The sequence below is a fragment of the Astatotilapia calliptera genome, chromosome 3 (genome assembly GCF_964374335.1).
Source record: "Astatotilapia calliptera chromosome 3, fAstCal68.1, whole genome shotgun sequence".
NCBI lineage: Eukaryota > Metazoa > Chordata > Actinopteri > Cichliformes > Cichlidae > Astatotilapia > Astatotilapia calliptera.
The window spans coordinates 49,179,268-49,201,310 of NC_137424.1; the positions used below are offsets into that span (position 1 = coordinate 49,179,268).

A 22,043-nucleotide genomic window follows, 5' to 3' on the forward strand; every position below is an offset into this window, starting at 1 on the left:
GGGAAGGAACAGACTCAACACAGTCGTTATCAGGGAGTTTTTGTTCAGCTCCAGCCTTGAGCCCACAGCTGGCGCTGAAGGGGTAGCCGCATTATGATGGTGATTTTTCTTTTGCAAACAACTCATGAGAAGTTCAAGCTGTTTTTAACACTCCGACACTGGTCTGTCAATCTCCCGTTAATAGCTGGGAGTTTCTCCGTGATGTTATTAGCCGTCTGTGGTGGGGCGTGGTTTGCGGGGCCGTGCGGACGCACCTGCACGGCATCCGCAATCACGCCCGCCGTGTTAAAACACGGGGACTCAGGGGTTGATGTGTGTGTGGTGTGACGTGAATTAAATAAAGTTGGCTCTGAACATTGCTCCGTGGTCCCGCCTCCTGGGGTTCGGCACCAATGTGGCGTGAATAAGGCACGGCGGGACCACGGAGCAACGTTCAGAGCCAACTTTATTTAATTCACGTCACACCACACACACATCAACCCCTGAGTCCCCGTGTTTTAACACGGCGGGCGTGATTGCGGATGCCGTGCAGGTGCGTCCGCACGGCCCCGCAAACCACGCCCCACCACACCGTCGATTCTGTGGTCTTGTCACTCTTTTTGCTCACATAGCAGATTCTGAGACCTCGCGACCGCAGCCAACTGATCCGAGATGTAATCCAGCTTCCGCCCAGAGTTGATTCTTTCCTGATGTAATCCAACATACATACGCTCAGAGGTCTTATTCTGAGCATTCACTGCAGTCGTAAGCGCCTCAAAGCTCTTAACCATGCTGCCTTCAGTGAGCCCTTTCTGAGAAGTCGCACCTGTCGTTCCAATCCCAGCGGGCAGCCTTTGAACAGCTGGTTCCGCTCTCTTAATTCTCCGATAATCCAGGGCCAAGCCAGCTCCGATCAGCAAGAACCCTGTTATCGTGGTTCCGAATAGGTAGCTATCTTCAGCGTCCTCGATCGACAGTCCCGCCAGGCACACGATCCTCTGCCACCCATCCATCATGTATCCGGCAGGGAAAGTCCCTCCAGGGCATTCGGGTTCTCCCGAGCCCAGACTTCTCGTTAAAGGGTGTCAGTAGCATTCAGCATGATTGCCAAGATTAAAATTCAAAGCATGTGAAGGGCACACTAAATTAGCTAATGCTAAATAACCTACTTGGATCAACAAAAATTTTCCAATTTACACTAATAACTGTTATTCCACTAAAATAACTTTCTTTTCCTCGTCCACTTTGCCGGTGGTGGGTTGGAGCCTATCCAAGCTGACAAAGGAACACATGCAGATCTCCAGCTCATCACACTCACGTTCACCCCTGCAGCCTAACGTGCATGTCTATGGCACTGGGGGAACATGCAAACTCAACGCAGGAAAGCCACAGTCAACTGATTCAAACCCAGTGACAGTGCTAACCACTGCACCATCAAGCCATTCAACAGAAAACTAAATATGTTTTGAGAAGAAATAGATTTAGATTTTGATGGCTGTTTCTAAATGCAGTTCTAAGTTCCAAAGACTAAAGTTTATGGTCTTTCCAATTATATTTATGTTAACAGGATTAGGGTTACAATCCCTTGATATAATGACCACAAAAAAATACGTTTCTGACTCCAGCTTGTCGGTTTGGTGAGCCCCCATACAGCCACCCCAGCATCCACCATACAACAGCATGCTATCCCTCATGAAACCACCCAGAGAGGTATACAGGCCAGACCCATAGCTGGGCTGGCCATCGGGCATACCGGGCATTTGCCCAGTGGGCCGATGGTGATTTTTCGTTTTTATGGGCCGATGGGTTTTTTGTTTTTTTTGTTTTTTTCCTTAACGGTATAAACACTGAAAGGTGGTGGATTGGCCAGATGCTGGGAGATATGTAAAAATAACTCAGTTGTTTGGTGGTGGCTATTGCAGAGCTTCCACAGATTCAGTAACATTAGCAAGTGGTGGAGGCCAGCAGATGCAACACGCTGGCGGGTGGATGACGGAAAGGCAGGAGGAGCAGAGACCCGAGGCGGTGAACTGAACTTCAGGTAAGAAGTTATGACCTACAGTCTATCTGGGTCAGATATAAACCAAGTTTGGGTGGAGTTTATTTTCGTTATGCTGACTTCTTATAGTCAGTTACAATAACTCGTACTAGCATACTAGCATGACGGAGTTTATATACTGCTGGGCGGGTGCTATGATATTATTGATGTTGAACTCGTTTTATCTTATTTTTGTCACGGACCCGGTTCCGGGGACTCGGGGTTCGTGAACAGTGTGGACCATTATTGTTATTGTTGTTATTGTTATTATTATTGTTATTAGTGTATTAGATGTATGTTTGCTGCACTGTGCTCTTGTGTTCCATGCTGGTGTGTGGGTGTGGGTGTCTGCGGGTGTGACTGAAGGATGAAGGACAGCCACCTGCAGGCCTGATGGGCGTGGCCCTGCCGGCTGCCAGTCACGTCTAGGTTCTCACACACCTGCTTCTGATCGGGCTCGTCGGGGGAGCTACGTAACAGAGCGATGGAGCTTCCTCCGGCGCAGGATCGTTGAGTTAGACTCCATGTCAGTGTTTATAGTGCTGGTCAGTGTATGCCTGCTGGAGTTGGTGCCATAACGGCTGTGTCTGTCGTTTTTCCTCAGGAGGACCGCGGAACACAGGACTGCAAGACACAAGGCACAGGGCAGAGAGCACGAGATACCAGCACTTAGGGGAAGACACGTCACGGGAGTCGAGGGAGCACTTTGGAGATTTATTGTATGGTGTACATTTACCTCACTGTAAATAAACCCACTGCTCATTCCACTAAGTCCAGCGTTTGGGTCCTTTCTCCAAAATCCCCCCACGGTCTGCCACCCAGACCGTGACAGAACGATCCTGCCAGATGGACCCAGCGGACTTTTCAGAGAGGTTCAGGAGGGAGGTGACAGACAAAGTAAATCGTCTGTGTGACCTGTGGCTGGAAACACATGCGGAGGTTTTACGTTGCGCTGTGGAGAAGCGGTTGCAGGAAACACTGACTTGTTTTCCCTGGGTGTTGGACAATCTTTTTCCGATTGTGGCGGATTTCCTGCTCAACACCCTTCACCTCCAATCTCCGATCCAGGCTGCCCCCCCCCACTCGGCCAGCCTGAAGTTCTTCAGCCTGACACGCCGGCCCCGACGTCTACCCGGAAACGACGTTCGCGCCGCCAGCGTTCCTCACCGCAGCCGACCTCCCGGACATCTCAAGAGCCGGCTGTGGTGAGTAAAAAGGACACTTTTTCATTTCTCACCCCATCTGCTTTTTTGTTTACAGTGGATGGTGACACCGCTGACACTGCTGCAAGCCGGCCAACAGTACAACTAGCGTCGCCTCATTCAGCGGTCTCCACACCACTCGCTGCTTCACCATCTGCGGTTGTAGCGCCGCCGTCATCTCATCCGCCTGCAGTCACCCCTCAGCCGTCTTCTTCACCGGCTGCTACTTCGCCACCCGCACCTGCCCTGCCCGGCGAGCGGGAGGAGCCCGGCGAGCGGGAGGAGCCCGGCGAGCGGGAGGAGCCCGCGCCGCCTGCAGAGGAGCCTGCAGAGGAGCTCGGCGAGCGGGAGGAGCCCGCGCCGCCTGCAGAGGAGCCTGCAGAGGAGCTCGGTGAGCAGGAGCCCAGTGAGCAGGAGCCAGCGGTAACATTGTTCTCCTCGCCACCCTTCATGTTGGACATATCACCCTCTCTGTCTGCCGCCCAGCTAGTCGCTCAACTGTCATCCGTTCCATCGTCCGCATCCACTGCTCTACCTCCACCTCCACCGCCTGCTGCTGCCGTGTCGCTGTCATCACCGCCTGGTGAGGAGCTCAGCAAGCGGGAGGAGCTCGCGCTGCCCGAGCAGGAGCTCAGCGAGCGGGAGGAGCTCGCGCTGCCCGAGCAGGAGCTCAGCGAGCGGGAGGAGCTCGCGCTGCAGCTCAGCGAGCAGGGCCCGGAGCTGGAGCAGCTCGTGCTACAGCTCAGCGAGCAGGGGCTGGAGCTGGAGCTCAGCGAGCCACCAGCTGAGGAGTTCAACGAACCGGAGGGACCGGCGTTGCCAGCGAAAAACCTCGGCAAGCGGGAGGAGCCCGTGCTGCCAGCGGAAGACCTCGGCGAGCCGGAGGGACCCGCTCAGCCGAAGCCGGAGGTCAGCGAGCCGGAGGGAGCTCCACGCCATCCACGCCACCCACGTCTAGCGCGCCCTCCACGCCATCCACGTCCAGTGCGTCCACCTCAGCGACCAGCGCGTCATAGGCCATGTGCCACACCTAGCTGTTGCTCACCGGAGCAGCGACGTTGCCGTCGGACCCTTGGCAGGCCGCCGGAGGAGCAGCGCTGCCACCACCACCGCCACCGGACCCGTGGCAGGCCGCCGGAGGAGCAGCGCCGCCGCCGCCACCGGACCCGTGGCAGGCCACCAGAACTGTTCCGCCGCTGCGGCCGGACCCGTGGCCGCCCGCCGGAGCTGCTGCGTTTCCATCAAGGGGTTAGAGGTAGGCCACCTGAACCGTTTTGCCGCCACTGCCTAACCCACAGCAGGTCCCGCTTGTTTTGCCGTCCTGCGGGTCGGCCGCCAGAACTGTGTTTGCTGCCACTGGACCGGGGGATTGGACTGTTGAACTGTGTTTTTTCTTTTGTTGCTTTGTGGTGGCTGTTTAGCGGAGAGGTTTTGGGGCCCTCCGTCCTGGACCCCCCGCCACCCGCCCTGGGTTGGTTGTACTGTGGTTTTTGTGGTTTTGTTTTAGGGTCGTCGGGAGTCGACCCTTCGAGGGACCCGGTTCCGGGGACTCGGGGTTCGTGAACAGTGTGGACCATTATTGTTATTGTTGTTATTGTTATTATTATTGTTATTAGTGTATTGGATGTATGTTTGCTGCACTGTGCTCTTGTGTTCCATGCTGGTGTGTGGGTGTGGGTGTCTGCGGGTGTGACTGAAGGATGAAGGACAGCCACCTGCAGGCCTGATGGGCGTGGCCCTGCCGGCTGCCAGTCACGCCTAGGTTCTCACACACCTGCTTTTGATCGGGCTCGTCGGGGAAGCTACTTAACAGAGCGATGGAGCTTCCTCCGGCGCAGGATCGTTGAGTTAGACTCCATGTCAGTGTTTATAGTGCTGGTCAGTGTATGCCTGCTGGAGTTGGTGCCATAACGGCTGTGTCTGTCGTTTTTCCTCAGGAGGACCGCGGAACACAGGACTGCAAGACACATGGGGTGTGCGAAGGCACAGGGCAGAGAGCACGAGATACCAACACTTAGGGGAAGACACGTCACGGGAGTCGAGGGAGCACTTTGGAGATTTATTGTATGGTGTACATTTACCTCACTGTAAATAAACCCACTGCTCATTCCACTAAGTCCAGCGTTTGGGTCCTTTCTCCAAAATCCCCCCACGGTCTGCCACCCAGACCGTGACAATTTTATTAATAAGGTTAGTTAGTAGAGTTGCCAACCGTCCCGTAAAAAACGGAATCGTCTCGTATTCAGAGAAAATATTGCGCGTTTCGTGTTGAGGTGAAAAGGAACACAGTTTGTCCCGGACTTCAGCTACAATGAAAAAGACACAAAGCTGGAGTTATTCTGTGTCTTTGCTGCACAGCTGTCTCTTCTTCTCTCATTCTCTCCCCCTCCCTCTCCTGTTTCTACTTCAATCATGAAACTGATCAATGATCAGCTGATCGGCTTTTCTCTCTTGTTTGTTTATCGCCCACTTTGCGCCAGAAAGAGAAAACCAGCGGATGTCGCACTAAACAACAGCAGCACGTTTAAATTTGATCAGCTGTTGTTAGAATTTATTTAATATTAATTTCTAGTATCAGCTGATGTTTGCTGGAGCCACAGCTGTAAAAGCTGCTGGTCATGATATCGGTTTGGTTATCTGGTGAGAGGGAAACATGAAGATGAAACCAGGAGATGTCCTTACTGAATCATCAGAGCTGAACAGGTGATGGAGAAACAGGTTTACCTTTTAGGTCACATGAATGACTTGAAGGGAAGTTATGAACTGTTTCTGAGAGACAAATAACACCAGGATCCTTTTCTAAGCAGCTGACAGCTGGTAACTGTGCAGGGGTGGGTCTAGCAAAGTTTTGCCAGGGGCCCAGGTAGGGTATTAAAAGGGAAAGGGGGGCACAAAGACATACTTTCTTATTTTCATTTAAAATGTCTCGCTTTTAACAAATAATTATCTGAATCTTACAACAAACGTTTTCATCTGATGTAAAATGTATAGAAATCGATTATTGTACATAGTAATTTTTTTTTAGGGTCCCATCATAATTTCTTCAGAAGTAGCTAAGTACTGTCTATGATGCCAGTATTTTCCCACATTTTCTAGATACTGTACCAGTACTGTGTGTAAAATGCCATCAAAAAGTCAGTTTTATTCTTTCTCACCTGTCTTTCTATCTCCTTTCACTTTTTAAAGGTTGCCATGTTAGAAAAAATATTTTGCCCTGCCATGCTGTTTATTGATGTGGCAAATGAATGGTTTATGAAAATATATCTAAATCTGTCATCAGTAATAAGTAATGATCATGTCTCACCTCTAGTCTTCTCTGTCTCAATTTCAGGTTTTCACCATGTGTTGTAGATAGTTCATGAGGTTAACTCGACCAAGCAGTCTACTTTCGGGTACTGTTTAGAATACCAGAATAGGAAGGATGGTGTAGGTTTCAGTTTAAGGCTTTATGGTTTTTCCTATAATACCTGGTGGGCTGGTCTCTAGTCAAAATGCCCGGCCCGATTTTTTGTCCCAGTCCAGCCCTGGCCAGACCCCACTCCTGAGAACCACAGAGGACCAGACCCCATGAGCACCAGGACAAGGAGAAACAGTAAGAGTTAAAGAGAGCATTCCCAGTGTTCTGAGTATTGGTCAGTCCAAAATTGCTGTCAAACTAACCTTTTTTATGGGAAAAATGGCAACAAGAAACTACTGATAGTAGTCAATCATAACAACTAATGAGGAGTTAGACCTTGGTCTTGTCATGTTAAAAGGTATTTACATAGAACACTGAGCAACACTTATTAAAAGATTTTGAGTGAGTGTGTGTATATATTTGCAACTGCATGTATATCCAAAATTGGATTTACCTGCACAACAGTTTTATTATCCATGGCTTCAAAATATAGAATAAACAGTCTGAGCACAGCACAACACAAAACAGCATCATTTAAGTCGTGTAAAATTGGCTACACTACAGTGTAACTATTTAAAACAAAACCAGATACTTCATTTTTATTAATATTCTTTTAATGAGCTGTCAATATTTATGATTTATAATCACAGTTATAAAAGTACCTGATATGGTGCCATACATCTGTGGTGTTTTAATTGTGAATCCTTCTGTGGAACTGAAGGTCAATGTATTTGTGCGCAATGCAAAACAATTACGGAGAAGAGTTAAGGGAATTTGGTTACCACATCCTGGCCGAGTTGTTGTCATTCCTAATTGCTTCCACTTTATTTTAATACTACTAACTACATGGGTTTTACCTTAAAATGTAAAGCAGCTTTAGGTGGCTGTTGGTGGTATATAAATACATACTTTTGAATATTTATCAGGGACTAAATTTGACAAGTACCACACTGGAATCCACTGGGCTCCTGAGAACGAGCCATTCTGAAACAAGGGCTTCATTTTAAACACCTGTGGCTATAGAAGTGACTCGGACACCTAAATAAAAGGATTTGCATGGGTGAGTGAAGCCTTTTGGCGATATAGTGTATCATCAACCCCTCATAGTACCATATCAACCCAGTGGAGCACTTTGCTTTCAGACTGCAGGATTGCTTGTGGTTCTGGGGTATTTAAAGGTAGAATGGGAGACAAAACCAGTTCGCAGTTTAGATTTGGGAAACAGACATCCTCTTCAGTTTTAAGATTTGGTTTAAAACATTTTTTCAATGCATATCGTTTGAGCTGGATCAGATAACCTCACTTAATTAAGCTGCGTTAGACCTTCCCATGATGTGCATGATTGTTTCTTCTTCACTGACCTTTTCTCACTCTATATGTGTTTATACAACACTCTGCATTTAATCATTGTTATTTTCTTGCACTGTGTGCCTTTTGGCCTTACTCCCTCCCCTCACCCCAACCAGTCGCTGCTCCTGCCTGCTTCTGCCTGAGGCTTCTTCCTGTTAAAAGGGACTTTTTGTCATGATCCTGGGTCTTTTGACCCAGCGTTTTAAGTTTGAGTTTATTTTGTTCATTAGGTTATCTAAGTTCATTTGGTTATTAGACTCCTTGTGTTTTCTTCCCCTGTATTTAAGCTTCCCCTCACCCTTCGTGTTTCATGCTGCGTGTCTTATGTTATCAAGTTTGTATTATCATGCCTAAGTGTTTCTAGTTCTTATTATTTCCCCCTCGTGTTTCCAACCATGTTAAATCTCCCCTGCTCTTCATGCGTTTCATGTCTGTGTCTTACGTTGTCAAGTTCTGGTTGTCGTGTCTAAGTCGGCATGTTTCCTGTTTTATTTTGAAAAGGGGTCTTGTGTTCTGTGCTCATGCGGTTGGTTTTACTCTTGCCTGTGCATCATTATGTTTATCCTAGTCAGCTGTTTCCTCATGTGTCTCCACTTCCCCTAATCACCTCCTGTGTATTTAAGTCCTCTGTTTTCAGTGTGTGATTGTCAGGTCGTCTGTTGTCCATGCCATGCCATGCTTCCAAGTTTCTTGTCTAGGTTTTTCTTATTGTTTGTTTAGATTCCCCAGTTGAGGTTTGTGTTAATGTTGCTTCAGTTTGCCTTGCCCTTTGTTTGTACCTTTTCTACCAGCCATATTAAACGGCTCACCTTTTGTTAACATTCAAGTTTTGTTCCCTGTTCCTTGGAGTCTGCATTTTGGGTCCTTTTTTCAATTCATACAGTCTGCCCTCGCCAGACTGTGACAGAACGACCTGACCATGCTGGACCCAGCGGACATTTATTTCAGTGACTTTTTTGAATTCAAGATTCGTGTTACACAGCTTCGTGGACTTTGGATTATCTCCTGTGCAGGGAAGCAGGGGGAGGAGAAGGAGGCTATTTTGGCTCAGTTGACCCGGATAGCCACGGCTAACCCAGGTTTTATGGACTGCCTGCCTGCAGATTTAAAGAAGTTTGCTACAGCCACGATCTCCTCTGCCTCACCATCATCGTCTGAGCAGGTGCCCAGTGTGCAGGCTGAATCACACCAGCCCTGCGGTGATGCAGCTCTTCCTTCACCGGCTACAGGAGTAAGAGTCGGCTTATTCAGTCTCTCACCTGTTTCCATGTCCATGTCACCACTGCAGCAGACAAGTGCTGCGTTTCCCTCACCTCAACCGGTGGCTGCTTCCAGTGCTACATTCATCTCAGCTGTAGCGGCGCCAGCCTCCACAACCACTGCTTCCAGGAGGAGGCGGCGTCCAGGTCGTCACCACGGCTCACAGCAACATGAGGTGGGTGATTATATTCTGAATCCACGCGTTTTTTCTAAGGACAATATTGGAACAAACACTGCCTTAAAGGTTCATTTGCATGTTTATGAAACGACTAAGACTGAAAACTCACCAGCCAAGTCTTCCACGGAACATCTTATCCCTCTGCACAATTACCTAGCATCCCTGTGTATTGATCATGCTACGAACTTTGCTTCCAAGAAGCCAAATTATAAGACATTTTGCACTGGAAGTGCTAGCCATGAGGCTCAGCTAAGCCACTGTGGGACCGAGATCCAGGCCAGGTTGGAGCCAGGGGCTGAGTTGGAGTTTGTGCAGCCTTTTCCTGTGTCTGCTGGAGGGCCCGAGGAGCCCGTTCAGCCTCACGCCACGTCAGCTGGAGGGCCCGAGGAGCCCGTTCAGCCTCACGCCACGTCAGCTGGAGGGCCCGAGGAGCCCGTTCAGCCTCACGCCACGTCAGCTGGAGGGCCCGAGGAGCCCGTTCAGCCTCACGCCACATCAGCTGGAGGGCCTGAGGAGCCCGTCTGGCCACCTTCTGCTTCACCACCTGTGGCTGCAGCACCACCTCCTGCGGCTCCCGTGCCGCCGCCTGCAGGACCACCACCTGCTGCGCTACTGCTTGCTGCTTCTACACCTAAGTCTGAGAACTCATACAAACTCATTTCACCCACTATAGACTGTGTGTTGCTGCAACTTGAAAAGCAACCTGCCTCGTCAGCTGGAGGGCCCGAGGAGCCCGTCCAGCCTCCTGCCACGTCAGCTGGGGGGCCCGAGGAGCCCATCCAGTCCCACGCCACGTCAGCTGGAGGGCCCGAGGAGCCCGTCCAACCACCATCAGCCTCTGCCTCTGCTTCTGCCTCGCCTGGTCCTGTTGCGCCAGCTGGAGGTGCAGCCAAGCCCATCCAGCATCCTTCCACGCCGTCGCCTGCAGCGCCATTATCTGGTCCTGCCTCGCCTGGTCCTGCCACGACCCAGCCAGTGGTCGACGCCACGCCTCTGCTCGTCTCGCCTCCCACGACCCAGCCAGCATGGCTGTTTCCAGGGCCTGTCAAAACAGCCTGTTCACGGAAACCCACCAAACCACCCGAGGGGTCACGTCCACATCCACACTACCGTCGACCGCCAGCCAAGCCACCCGACAGGTCTTGTCCACGTCGCCGCCGGCCGCCAGCCAAGCCACCCGACAGGTCTTGTCCACGTCGCCGCCGGCCACGAGCCAAACCGCCCGAGTGTGGCCAGCCATACCTGCTTCGCCACTGCCACCTTCCTCATGGCCGGCCCCCTGAACCTTTGAACTATGAACTGCTATGCTGTCGACCTCCTGGACGGCCCGCTGATCTGCCTGACTTTAGATTCTTGTGCCATCGGCCTCCGGGTCGGCCACCTGAACTACTTCGCCATGGACTCCTTTTCTGCCGAGATCATGGTCGCCCTCCTGAAACAGGGTCTCGGACTCTTAAGCCCTTGTGTTTGGACTGAGTGCTTCGGATTCTTTGTTTTTTGTGGTTTTGTTTCGGGTATTGTTGCTTCAGTTTGCCTTGCCCTTTGTTTGTACCTTTTCTACCAGCCATATTAAACGGCTCACCTTTTGTTAACATTCAAGTTTTGTTCCCTGTTCCTTGGAGTCTGCATTTTGGGTCCTTTTTTCAATTCATACAGTCTGCCCTCGCCAGACTGTGACACTTTTTCCTTCCTACTGTCGTGAAGTGCTTGCTCATAGGAGGTTGTTTGTTTGTTGGGGTTTTCTCTCTATTATTGAAGGGTCCATTAGATGCATTGAGGCCAATACTGCAGTGCTGGTGTGATTTGACACTATAGAAATAAAATGGAATGTAGTTGAATTTACTTTAATCTCCTGTTTTAACTTTAAATAAGAGAATGATCAAGCATAAGAAAATGCACTTATTTACATGTAAGTCCTTATTTGCAAATGCAAATTTGAAAATGCTTATTACATGGCTCTCAAAAGTGTTTCTATTGTGTTGTTAAAGACCACACTGAGTTTATGAACCCTTCTTAAACTAGAGGCTCATGCTGAATTTTAACTTCATCTCCTGATTTAACATTCACCAAGAGGCTGGTCAAGCTTAAGAAAATGGTTTTATTTACATCCAGGTCTTTATTTGCAAATGCAAACATTTCATATTTAGATTTATTGCAAGATTACTTGATTGTCAGAAGTGTTTTGTTATTTTGTCTTTCTTTCCCATGTTGTTACCCTGCAAAGTCAAGTTGAGATCTTGAAACCAGTATAAAGTAGAAGCTCGTGTTTAACCACACCTGTTTAACCACGCACACCATTTTCATACATGTAAAAAGGACTGCGCACGCGCGCGCACGCACACACACACACACACACACACACACACACACACACACACACACACACACACACACACACACACACACGACTGTCTCCATCTAGTGGTGAAGAATGTAATGCTGGTGTAGAAAATCTTAATAGTCTGTTTTTCACTTCTGTACAACGATTATTACTGTCACAAAAACCTACAAGTTAATTATATTTCAGTATGACACAATATTAATTTATTTCCAAGCCAAAATCATGCAACAGCCCAGATCAGGCTCCATAATATTTTCTACTTCATTTTTGTTGTTAGGTTCATCAACACATGCATCACAGACTGTGAGAAGAATTCAGGTTTCAGTCAGATGTGAGAAAAGCCAACAATCCATGAGATTAATAAGTACAGTGATGAGTTTAATGTTAAGTGGAAGCGAGTTGACAAATGTACAAATGAATCCCTTTCAGTCTATTGTAGACTGAATTCATTATAACCCCATAGAACAGAATCTGTAGTATGTATCAGTTTAAATGCAGAATGAAAATTTTGCATCCATTTTTCTTTCCTGTGAAAGGTTTTTACCCCTCAGCTGTAAAAGGCCATGCAGGTGGATGGGGTGGCTGGTAGCGTGGACACCCAGGTTTCTGAACATGATAACTTGAAAATGATGCCGCATCCGATTTTCAAACTGATATCATAGGTGCATGTACGAAACGTTTCTGACGAGTTTGAAACCTAGTGAGCTTGAAGTAAAAGTCAAGCACAAAGTTTTCGGAAAATTATGTAAACACGATAACTTGAGAATGAGTATTTTTAAATTCACGACATAGGTGCAGCTACTAAAAATCAGGAATTAAATCAAATCAAATCAAATCACTTTTTATTGTCACATCACATGTGCAGGCACACTGGCACAGCACATGCGAGTGAAATTCTTGTGTGCGAGCCCCACAAGCAACAGAGATGTGCAAACACAACAACACAAACGAGCAAAATACAAGAATGGCCAACCTGAAACTAATAAATATATGTACAATATATAATAGTGTATGCATTTCTGGATGTGTATACTAAATATTTTCCTACGTGTGTGTGTGTGTGTGTGTGTGTGTGTGTGTGTGTATACACATTTTTACAAATTAAATAGTAAAAAAATAAAATAATAATAATAATAATAATAATAATAATAATAATAATAAAATATATAAAATATACAGAGTTGAATATGTGCAAAACAAGTGGCATTTATATACAGTGTGGAGTGCATAATGTTGAAGTTCCAGTAGTGAAGCTGAGGTGTCTATGACGTGTTCAGCAGTCTGATGGCCTGATGGAAAAAGCTGTCTCTCAGTCTGCTGGTACGGGACCGGATGCTGCAGAACCTCCTTCCTGATGGAAGCAGTCTGAACAGTTTATGGCTGGGGTGACTGGAGTCCTTGATGATCCTCCCCGCTTTCCTCAGGCACCGCTTCCTGTAGATGTCTTGGAGGGAGGGAAGCTCACCTCCAATTATCCGTTCAGAGCACCGCACTACTCGCTGGAGAGCTTTGCAGTTGTAGGCGGTGCTGTTGCCATACCAGGTGGTGATGCATCCAGTGAGGATGCTCTCAATGGCACAGCGATAGAAGGTCCTGAGGATGCGGGGGCTCATGCCGAATCTTTTCAGTCTCCTGAGAAAGAAGAGGCGCTGCTGCGCCTTCTTCACTGTTTTGTTTGTGTGTACTGACCACGTAAGATCCTCAGCCAGGTGTACGCCAAGGAACCGGAAGCTGCTCACTCTCTCCACAGCAGCGCCGTTGATGGTGATGGGGGTGTGTACTTCTCTGCACCTCCGGAAGTCCACTATCAACTCCTTTGTCTTTGCGACGTTGAGGGTGAGATGGTTGTCTTGACACCAGTGGGTCAGGGCAACCTGACCTCCTCCCTGTAAGCCGTCTCATCACCGTTGGTGATAAGACCCACCACTGTAGTGTCGTCCGCAAACTTCACAATGATGTTGGAGCTGTTAGTGGCTGTGCAGTCGTAGGTGTAGAGTGAGTACAGGAGAGGGCTCAGTACACACCCCTGTGGAGCACCAGTGTTCAGTGTGATGGGGGATGAGGTGATGCTGCCCAGTCTGACCACCTGGCGTCTGTCAGACAGGAAGCTAAGGATCCAGCTGCAGAGGGAGCTGCTCAGTCCTAGATCTTGCAGTTTCCTGTCCAGCTTCGAGGGAACGATGGTATTGAATGCTGAGCTGTCATCTACAAACAGCATCCTCACATACGTGTCTCTCTTCTCCAGGTGTGACAGGGCATTGTGTAGTGTCAGGGCTATGGCATCATCAGTGGACCTGTTGTGGCGGTATGCAAACTGTAGAGGGTCCAGTGAGTCGGGTAGTGCAGAGCAGATGAAGTCCCTGACCAGCTTCTCGAAGCATTTGCTTACGATGGGGGTCAGGGCTACAGGTCGCCAGTCGTTCAATGAGGAGATGGTGGAGGATTTGGGTACAGGGACGATGGTGGCCATTTTGAAGCAGGCTGGGACTACAGACAGAGAGAGGGAAAGGTTGAAGATGTGCGTGAACACTCCAGCCAGCTGAGCCGCGCATGACCTGAGGACGCCGCCGGGAATCCCGTCCGGACCAGTAGCTTTGCGTGCGTTCACCTTCCTGAAGCACTTCCGCACATCCTCCTCAGACACAGTATGCGCACTGACGTCATCATCAGAATTAGTTCAAATCCCAGTGACATTGAACTTATCATCTAACTGTCAAAGAAGGTGGTGAAAGCTTACTGATTTGGGCTTGTTTTTTTCAGTTATTGAGTCATCTATACACCCCTCAAGGCCAGGTTGTATAAGGGTAAAGTTGCACACAAGTAATACATCATAAAGGAATTATGTCTCAACTTGATCCTTAAACTTCATCCTTGAAATGTACTTTTTCCTACTCAGTTTGAAATTCTGGACATGTGAAAGCATGCAGGTGTAAAACACGTCATTTGCTTTGCTTTTCATTTATATTCATGCTGATGCAATGTTCTTATTTAAATTCAGTCTATGGTTCTTGCACAAGTCTTTTAAGTCACAACTCATCTGCATCTCATATCACTGAACTGCAGGTTTGTTGTGCTGGTGTGGTGACTGGTTCCTGTGGGAAAGTCTGTGAAAGTCAAATGAAGTGATATATAACTTTCATAAACATAAATATCAACACTAAAATCTTCCAAAACAACTTTTCATTTCTGGTTATAGTATTGCATTAACAGTTTAGAGAAACAGCAAATCAATCAAAGTAAAACATAAAATATAGCCACTGTAGTAATTAAACATTTGTATCTAAATCCACTCAAAATAATTAAGAATGCAAGCTAAAGGTTTGCAAACATCATCATAGCTTTCCTGCTCCTGATGTCATATCTTCTCTGCAGTCCTCTTTTAGAGTAAATCGATGTCCTCCACACACGTATCTGCCGCTGGAAAACAAGATTGGTGAACCTGATATTATGAAATTATTTATGTTTTTTCTCTGAAAACAGGTGATGTAAAACCTAAAAAAGTCCCTCATCCTGGCCTCAAGGATTATCCACCACTTGTTAATATCAGATAGGACATTAGTGAATTCTAAACAGATCTGTAGCTCAATTTAGATTAGACGCTGAATTAATCAAAACATAAAACAAGCCATGAAATTTTGCTTCTTCTACTTACAGAAAACTTCTTTATTTAGCATATGGATAAAATAAAACATAACCATATATGGGTCACTTATGACATGGTGTAAATATGTTATTTAGGATCCGTACCTTCCTTTTGTTGCTTTTAACAGCTGATGTGCCTCCAACGCAGACTAACAACACCAGAGACCTGACTTTGAAGAGAGGCCTCCAGCTGAATACACAACATATAAAAAAGAGAAAATGGCGTCATTTGTTGCTTGAGTTGCTGAGAGCTGATAAGAAAATGGAGTAGAGGTGTTTAAAAGCAGAGCAAACACATCTGTTTCCTGTACCTGCTGCAGCCCTTGATCCCTGATGTTTGGATCTGTCAGATCAGCACTGCTTTTCATTCTCAGCCTCACTACAGTCCTCTTCTGCACATCTGGAAATGGCAAATGAAATAATAATAATTATTTTCATCTTAAAAAAAATTCTTTAGTTTTGTATCAAACAGAAATGAAATGTATTGATGGACTTGATAAGAATAAGACTTATATAAGACCAGAAGCTGCTTCTGGCCTGCTACCGCTCCTCAGTGGAGAGTGTACTCTCCTGCTGCCCAGGTGTTTGGGAAGCAGGCGCCACAACTGAGAACAGGAAAGCTACGCAGAGGGTATTAACACTGCCCAAGAAAATCATTGGCTGCCTTCTGCCGCCCCTGGAAGCGATGACGATAAAGGCTACTCTGTTCTAATTTCTTTCATTGTATCAAGCTATGTAAATTACAACAGATTGTACCTTTCATAGGAAGTCTGATGTCAGTTGGTGGAGTTGTAGTAAGAGGAGTAGCAATGGTATTATCTGTTATAGTTGTAGTTGTAGCAATAGGAGTAGCAATGGTAGTATCTGTTGTAGTTGTAGCAACAGGAGTAGCAATGGTAGTATCTGTTGTAGTTGTAGCAACAGGAGTAGCAATGGTGGTATCTGTTGGAGTTGTAGCAACAGGAGTAGCAATGGTGGTATCTGTTGGAGCTGTAGTTGTAGATATAGGAGTAGCAATGGTGGTATCTGTTGGAGTTGTAGTTGTAGCAATAGGAGTAGCAATGGTAGTATCTGTTGTAGTAGTAGTAACAGGAGTAGCAATGGTAGTATCTGTTTGAGTTGTAGCAACAGGAGTAGCAATGGTAGTATCTGTTGTAGTTGTAGCAACAGGAGTAACAATGGTGGTATCTGTTGGAGTTGTAGTTGGAGCAACAGGAGTAGCAATGGTAGTATCTGTTGTAGTTGTAGCAATAGGAGTAGCAATGGTGGTATCTGTTGTAGTTGTAGTTGTAGCAACAGGAGTAACAATGGTGGTATCTGTTGGAGTTGTAGTTGGAGCAACAGGAGTAGCAATTGTAGTATCTGTTGTAGTTGTAGCAACAGGAGTAGCAATGGTAGTATCTGTTGTAGTTGTAGCAATAGGAGTAGCAATGGTGGTATCTGTTGGAATTGTAGTTGTAACAATAGGAGTAGCAATGGTGGTATATGCTGGAGTTGTAGTTGTAGTAATAGGAGTAGCAATGGTAGTATCTGTTGTAGTAGTAGTAACAGGAGTAGCAATGGTAGTATCTGTTTGAGTTGTAGCAACAGGAGTAGCAATGGTGGTATCTGTTGGAGTTGTAGTTGTAGCAATAGGAGTAGCAATTGTAGTATCTGTTGTAGTTGTAGCAACAGGAGTAGCAATGGTGGTATCTGTTGGAATTGTAGTTGTAGCAATAGGAGTAGCAATGGTGGTATGTGTTGTAGTTGTAGTTGTAGCAACAGGAGTAACAATGGTGGTATCTGTTGGAGTTGTATTTGGAGCAACAGGAGTAGCAATGGTAGTATCTGTTGTAGTTGTAGCAACAGGAGTAGCAATGGTAGTATCTGTTGTAGTTGTAGCAATAGGAGTAGCAATGGTGGTATCTGTTGGAATTGTAGTTGTAGCAACAGGAGTAGCAATGGTGGTATCTGTTGGAGTTGTAGTTGTAGCAATAGGAGTAGCAATGGTAGTATCTGTTGTCGTAGTAGTAACAGGAGTAGCAATGGTAGTATCTGTTTGAGTTGTAGCAACAGGAGTAGCAATGGTGGTATCTGTTGTAGTTGTAGCAACAGGAGTAACAATGGTGGTATCTGTTGGAGTTGTAGTTGGAGCAACAGGAGTAGCAATGGTAGTATCTGTTGTAGTTGTAGCAATAGGAGTAGCAATGGTGGTATCTGTTGGAATTGTAGTTGTAGCAGTAGGAGTAGCAATGGTGGTATCTGTTGTAGTTCTAGTTGTAGCAACAGGAGTAACAATGGTGGTATCTGTTGGAGTTGTAGTTGGAGCAACAGGAGTAGCAATGGTAGTATCTGTTGGAGTTGTAGCAACAGGAGTAGCAATGGTAGTATCTGTTGTAGTTGTAGCAATAGGAGTAGCAATGGTGGTATCTGTTGGAATTGTAGTTGTAGCAATAGGAGTAGCAATGGTGGTATCTGTTGTAGTTGTAGTTGTAGCAATAGGAGTAGCAATGGTGGTATCTGTTGGAGTTGTAGTTGTAGCAATAGGAGTAGCAATGGTAGTATCTGTTGGAGTTGTAATAAGAGGAGTAGCAATGGTAGTATCTGTTGTAGTTGTAGCAATAGGAGTAGCAATGGTGGTATCTGTTGTAGTTGTAGCAACAGGAGTAGCTATGGTAGTATCTGTTGTAGTTGTAGCAACAGGAGTGGCAATGGTAGTATCTATTGTAGTTGTAGTTGTAGCAATAGGAGTAGCAATAGTAGTATCTGTTGTAGTTGTAGCAATAGGAGTAGCAATGGTGGTATCTGTTGTAGTTGTAGTTGTAGCAACAGGAGTAGCAATAGTAGTATCTGTTGTAGTTGTAGCAACAGGAGTAGCTATGGTAGTATCTGTTGTAGTTGGAGCAACAGGAGTAGCAATGGTAGTATCTGTTGTAGTTGTAGCAATAGGAGTAGCAATGGTGGTATCTGTTGGAGTTGTAGTTGTAGCAATAGGAGTAGCAATGGTAGTATCTGTTGTAGTTGTAGCAACAGGAGTAGCTATGGTAGTATCTGTTGTAGTTGTAGCAATAGGAGTAGCAATGGTAGTATCTGTTGTAATTGTAGCAACAGGAGTAGCAATGGTAGTATCTATTGTAGTTGTAGCAATAGGAGTAGCAATGGTGGTATCTGTTGGAGTTGTAATAAGAGGAGTAGCAATGGTAGTATCTGTTGTAGTTGTAGCAATAGGAGTAGCAATGGTAGTATCTGTTGTAATTGTAGCAACAGGAGTGGCAATGGTAGTATCTATTGTAGTTGTAGCAATAGGAGTAGCAATGGTGGTATCTGTTGTAGTTGTAGTCGTAGCAACAGGAGTAGCAATGGTAGTATCTGTTGGAGTTGTAGCAACAGGAGTAGCAATGGTAGTATCTGTTGGAGTTGTAGTTGTAGCAACAGGAGTAGCAATGGTAGTATCTGTTGGAGTTGTAGTTGTAGCAACAGGAGTAGCAATGGTAGTATCTGTTGGAGTTGTAATAAGAGGAGTAGCAATGGTAGTATCTGTTGTAGTTGTAGCAATAGGAGTAGCAATGGTGGTATCTGTTGTAGTTGTAGCAACAGGAGTAGCTATGGTAGTATCTGTTGTAATTGTAGCAACAGGAGTAGCAATGGTAGTATCTGTTGGAGTTGTAATAAGAGGAGTAGCAATGGTAGTATCTGTTGTAGTTGTAGTTGTAGCAACAGGAGTAGCAATGGTAGTATCTGTTGGAGTTCTAGTTGTAGCAATAGGAGTAGCAATGGTGGTATCTGTTGGAGTTGTAGTTGTAGCAATAGGAGTAGCAATGGTAGTATCTGTTGGAGTTGTAATAAGAGGAGTAGCAATGGTAGTATCTGTTGTAGTTGTAGCAATAGGAGTAGCAATGGTGGTATCTGTTGTAGTTGTAGCAACAGGAGTAGCTATGGTAGTATCTGTTGTAATTGTAGCAATAGGAGTAGCAATGGTGGTATCTGTTGTAGTTTTAGTTGTAGCAATAGGAGTAGCAATAGTAGTAGCTGTTGTAGTTGTAGCTATATTAAAGAAGTTTGGCCATGAAGAGTCTGAAAAACAGGATGACAGATTTAAGGAGAAAATTAGAAAGAAATTAGAAAAAAATATAAGTATAAAACTATATATATAAAAAAATAGGTTGTATGATAAAACATGAAAAATGGTCACAGTAATTTCCATTAAAGACATCTTTTAGGCACATGGATGATTTCGTGTTGAGTTATTTAGTTGCTGTCATCATTACTATTGTTATTATTAGTTATTGCAGTACACCCCTGCTGCTATCACCATGTTCTTATTTCGGACAGTCAGTTATACTAGAGAGATATAAATTCACATTTTCTTACCTGTCAGCTGTGTTATCTGCACATTGAAGAAAGAAAAAAGAAAAACTCCTGTAAAAACAAAAGAAATCAAAATTCATCCCAAACAATTCAGTTCAGTTTTATTTATAAAGCACCAAATCACAAGATCAGTCACCTAAGGGCACTTTATATTGTAAGGTAGAACCTACAATAAAACATAAGCAAACCAAAACATATATACTGTATATATGTACTATTTCTCAACTAGAAATATAAGAAAAGAGTACAAACCAAAGATGAGCAGTTTCATTAATCTTCCCTCCATGATCTGCAATTCAACGCCCTGAATAAAATGGTTTTGTTTTTTTTTTTAAAATCTCCATTTATAAATACATAATGTATAATGTATTTCTATGAGTGTAGTCTTACCTCTTGGCTTTGTTTCCTCACTATGACAAAATTGTACCAGTGTATCTCCTTCCCCTTCTCCATTAACTTTTTATAATAAATAGTCCATAGCTTGGAGTTGTGTTTTTTGATTGTGCACTGAGCCAAAACATCACGTCTATGAACCGTGGCAAAGTGAGCAAATTCCTAGAGATGAATGTTAGCAGGGCACTTTGTCACGCTTGAAAACACATGTACGTCTGCATGTGTGAGTAAAAGAGACGTCTCAGATATTCAGATATATTTGGTTTGCAACTCACCGCAATTTGAATGATCTATGGTCAAGGCATTTGCTTAGTCTAGATTAAGTTTTCTTAGTATTGCAGGATCATTCAAAACTTTGTTTGTTTAAAAACGAATCCATACCAGGTCAGCTTCTTGTTTGTTTGCAATTTTCATTAAGAAAATTTTTTATATCATCCTGACCACCATATGTACTGTATATTTGACAAGAGTAGAAAGAAGTAAAGCAACAATAAATATATTACATTTATCATTCCTTCTGGCACAGATTATGGCTTTTTAGTGTTACACTCACAGAGCACTAAGAGAAGCTAAAGGGAAGAGAGCCACACAGAAACAAAGGTCAAAGATGTTTTAGTTGTTGTAATGGTTTGCTTTTATTGATGGGAGAGGCGTGAGTTTCTCGAAATGGGCTCATTGAGTGCAGCACGGATAAGATCTTGGAAAGGCTACGGCTGCTGTGAATACTCAGAATAAGATCTCTGACTGCAGGCTGGATACATCTCGGAAGGGCTAGCCCGGAATAACATCTCTGGGCGCAAATTGGATGACATCTCGGGGAGGCACACTGCCGTGAGTTCTCAGAATCGGCTCCTTGAGCACAAGAAATGACAACATCACAGAACGCAAGTATGGCGAAGCTTGCGGCTCTCCAACAGGAGATTGAGAGACCAGTGTTGGACTGTAGAACTGCTTTGAAATTCATATGAGCTGTTCGCACTAAAGTAAAAAGCACCATCACTTCATGCGGATACCCCTTCGGCGCCAGCTACAGTCGAAAGGCTGGAGCTGAACAAAACACCCTGATAATGACTGTGTTTAGACTGTTCCTTCCCATTCCATGCAAGGCCACCTGGGTTGGCTGGAAGACTGTTTATTTAGCCTAGCAGGGCGAAGGACACTGTCTCAGCTGAACTCTGGACACGCACACACATACATATACACTGATATGCACACACTCATCCCCCCTCCCTTTCCAAACACCTTCGACGCTTATTCCCTTCCGATGCTGACGGGGATCAAGGAGACCAGCGCACAGGCTGCAGGCCCGGATGTACTGTCTAAATTGGCGGTCTCTCACCCTTTACCCACCCCTGTTGCTTGTCATGTGTTTCTTTGGTGTATTAAGAGTTTTTTTTCATGTGCTATGTGCAGAGATGTTTTTTTCTGTTCTCAAACTGATCTCCCTGTTGGAGCTCAGTCTGGGGGGAGTTATTTTTTTCTCCTTATCTTTCTTCGTGTGGTGCATTTTCCATTGTTACTGTATACCTCTCTGACCTGTCTTCCCCATGTGATGTTTTGTGTAATGTATGTATGGTCGGAGGGTAAGATGGTGCCACCATTGCGTGCAATAGGTCGGCAGCCTTATGAAATTTCCCCTTGTGGGACTAATAAAGGTATATCAATTATTAATGAAAGTTTATTGGCTGTTTGAAATGATTGGCAGTAGTTATTGCACTGATGTAATATTGGCTCTCATTCCAGATTTTATTGTTTGTATGGGAACAAAAAGAAATCATACACATTCAGTAGCTGTCATGCAAATTGGAGGAATAAATGAAAGGGAAACTAATGAGTCCAGTCGGCTCTTGTATCTTGGAAACTGAAAAATAAATGTTGCAGAACCTCTTAGTCAGTTAGTTCAGTGCAATATAAAA

At 45.5% G+C, this 22,043-nt stretch overlaps 1 protein-coding gene across 1 annotated transcript; it reads right to left on the reverse strand.

Annotated features, from left to right (window-relative positions):
- Nucleotides 1-11,482: 11,482 nt before the first annotated feature.
- Nucleotides 11,483-20,187, reverse strand: LOC113019131 (uncharacterized). The gene is made up of 6 exons (XM_080295642.1): nucleotides 20,125-20,187; nucleotides 19,738-19,753; nucleotides 16,144-19,440; nucleotides 15,699-15,787; nucleotides 15,493-15,577; nucleotides 11,483-15,162 (listed from the first exon to the last, which is right to left on the reverse strand). The coding sequence occupies exons 1-5, from the start codon at nucleotides 20,185-20,187 to the stop codon at nucleotides 15,509-15,511; spliced, it is 3,534 nt and encodes a 1,177-aa protein (XP_080151768.1). The 3' UTR covers nucleotides 11,483-15,162; nucleotides 15,493-15,508.
- Between the last annotated feature and the right edge of the window lie 1,856 nt (nucleotides 20,188-22,043).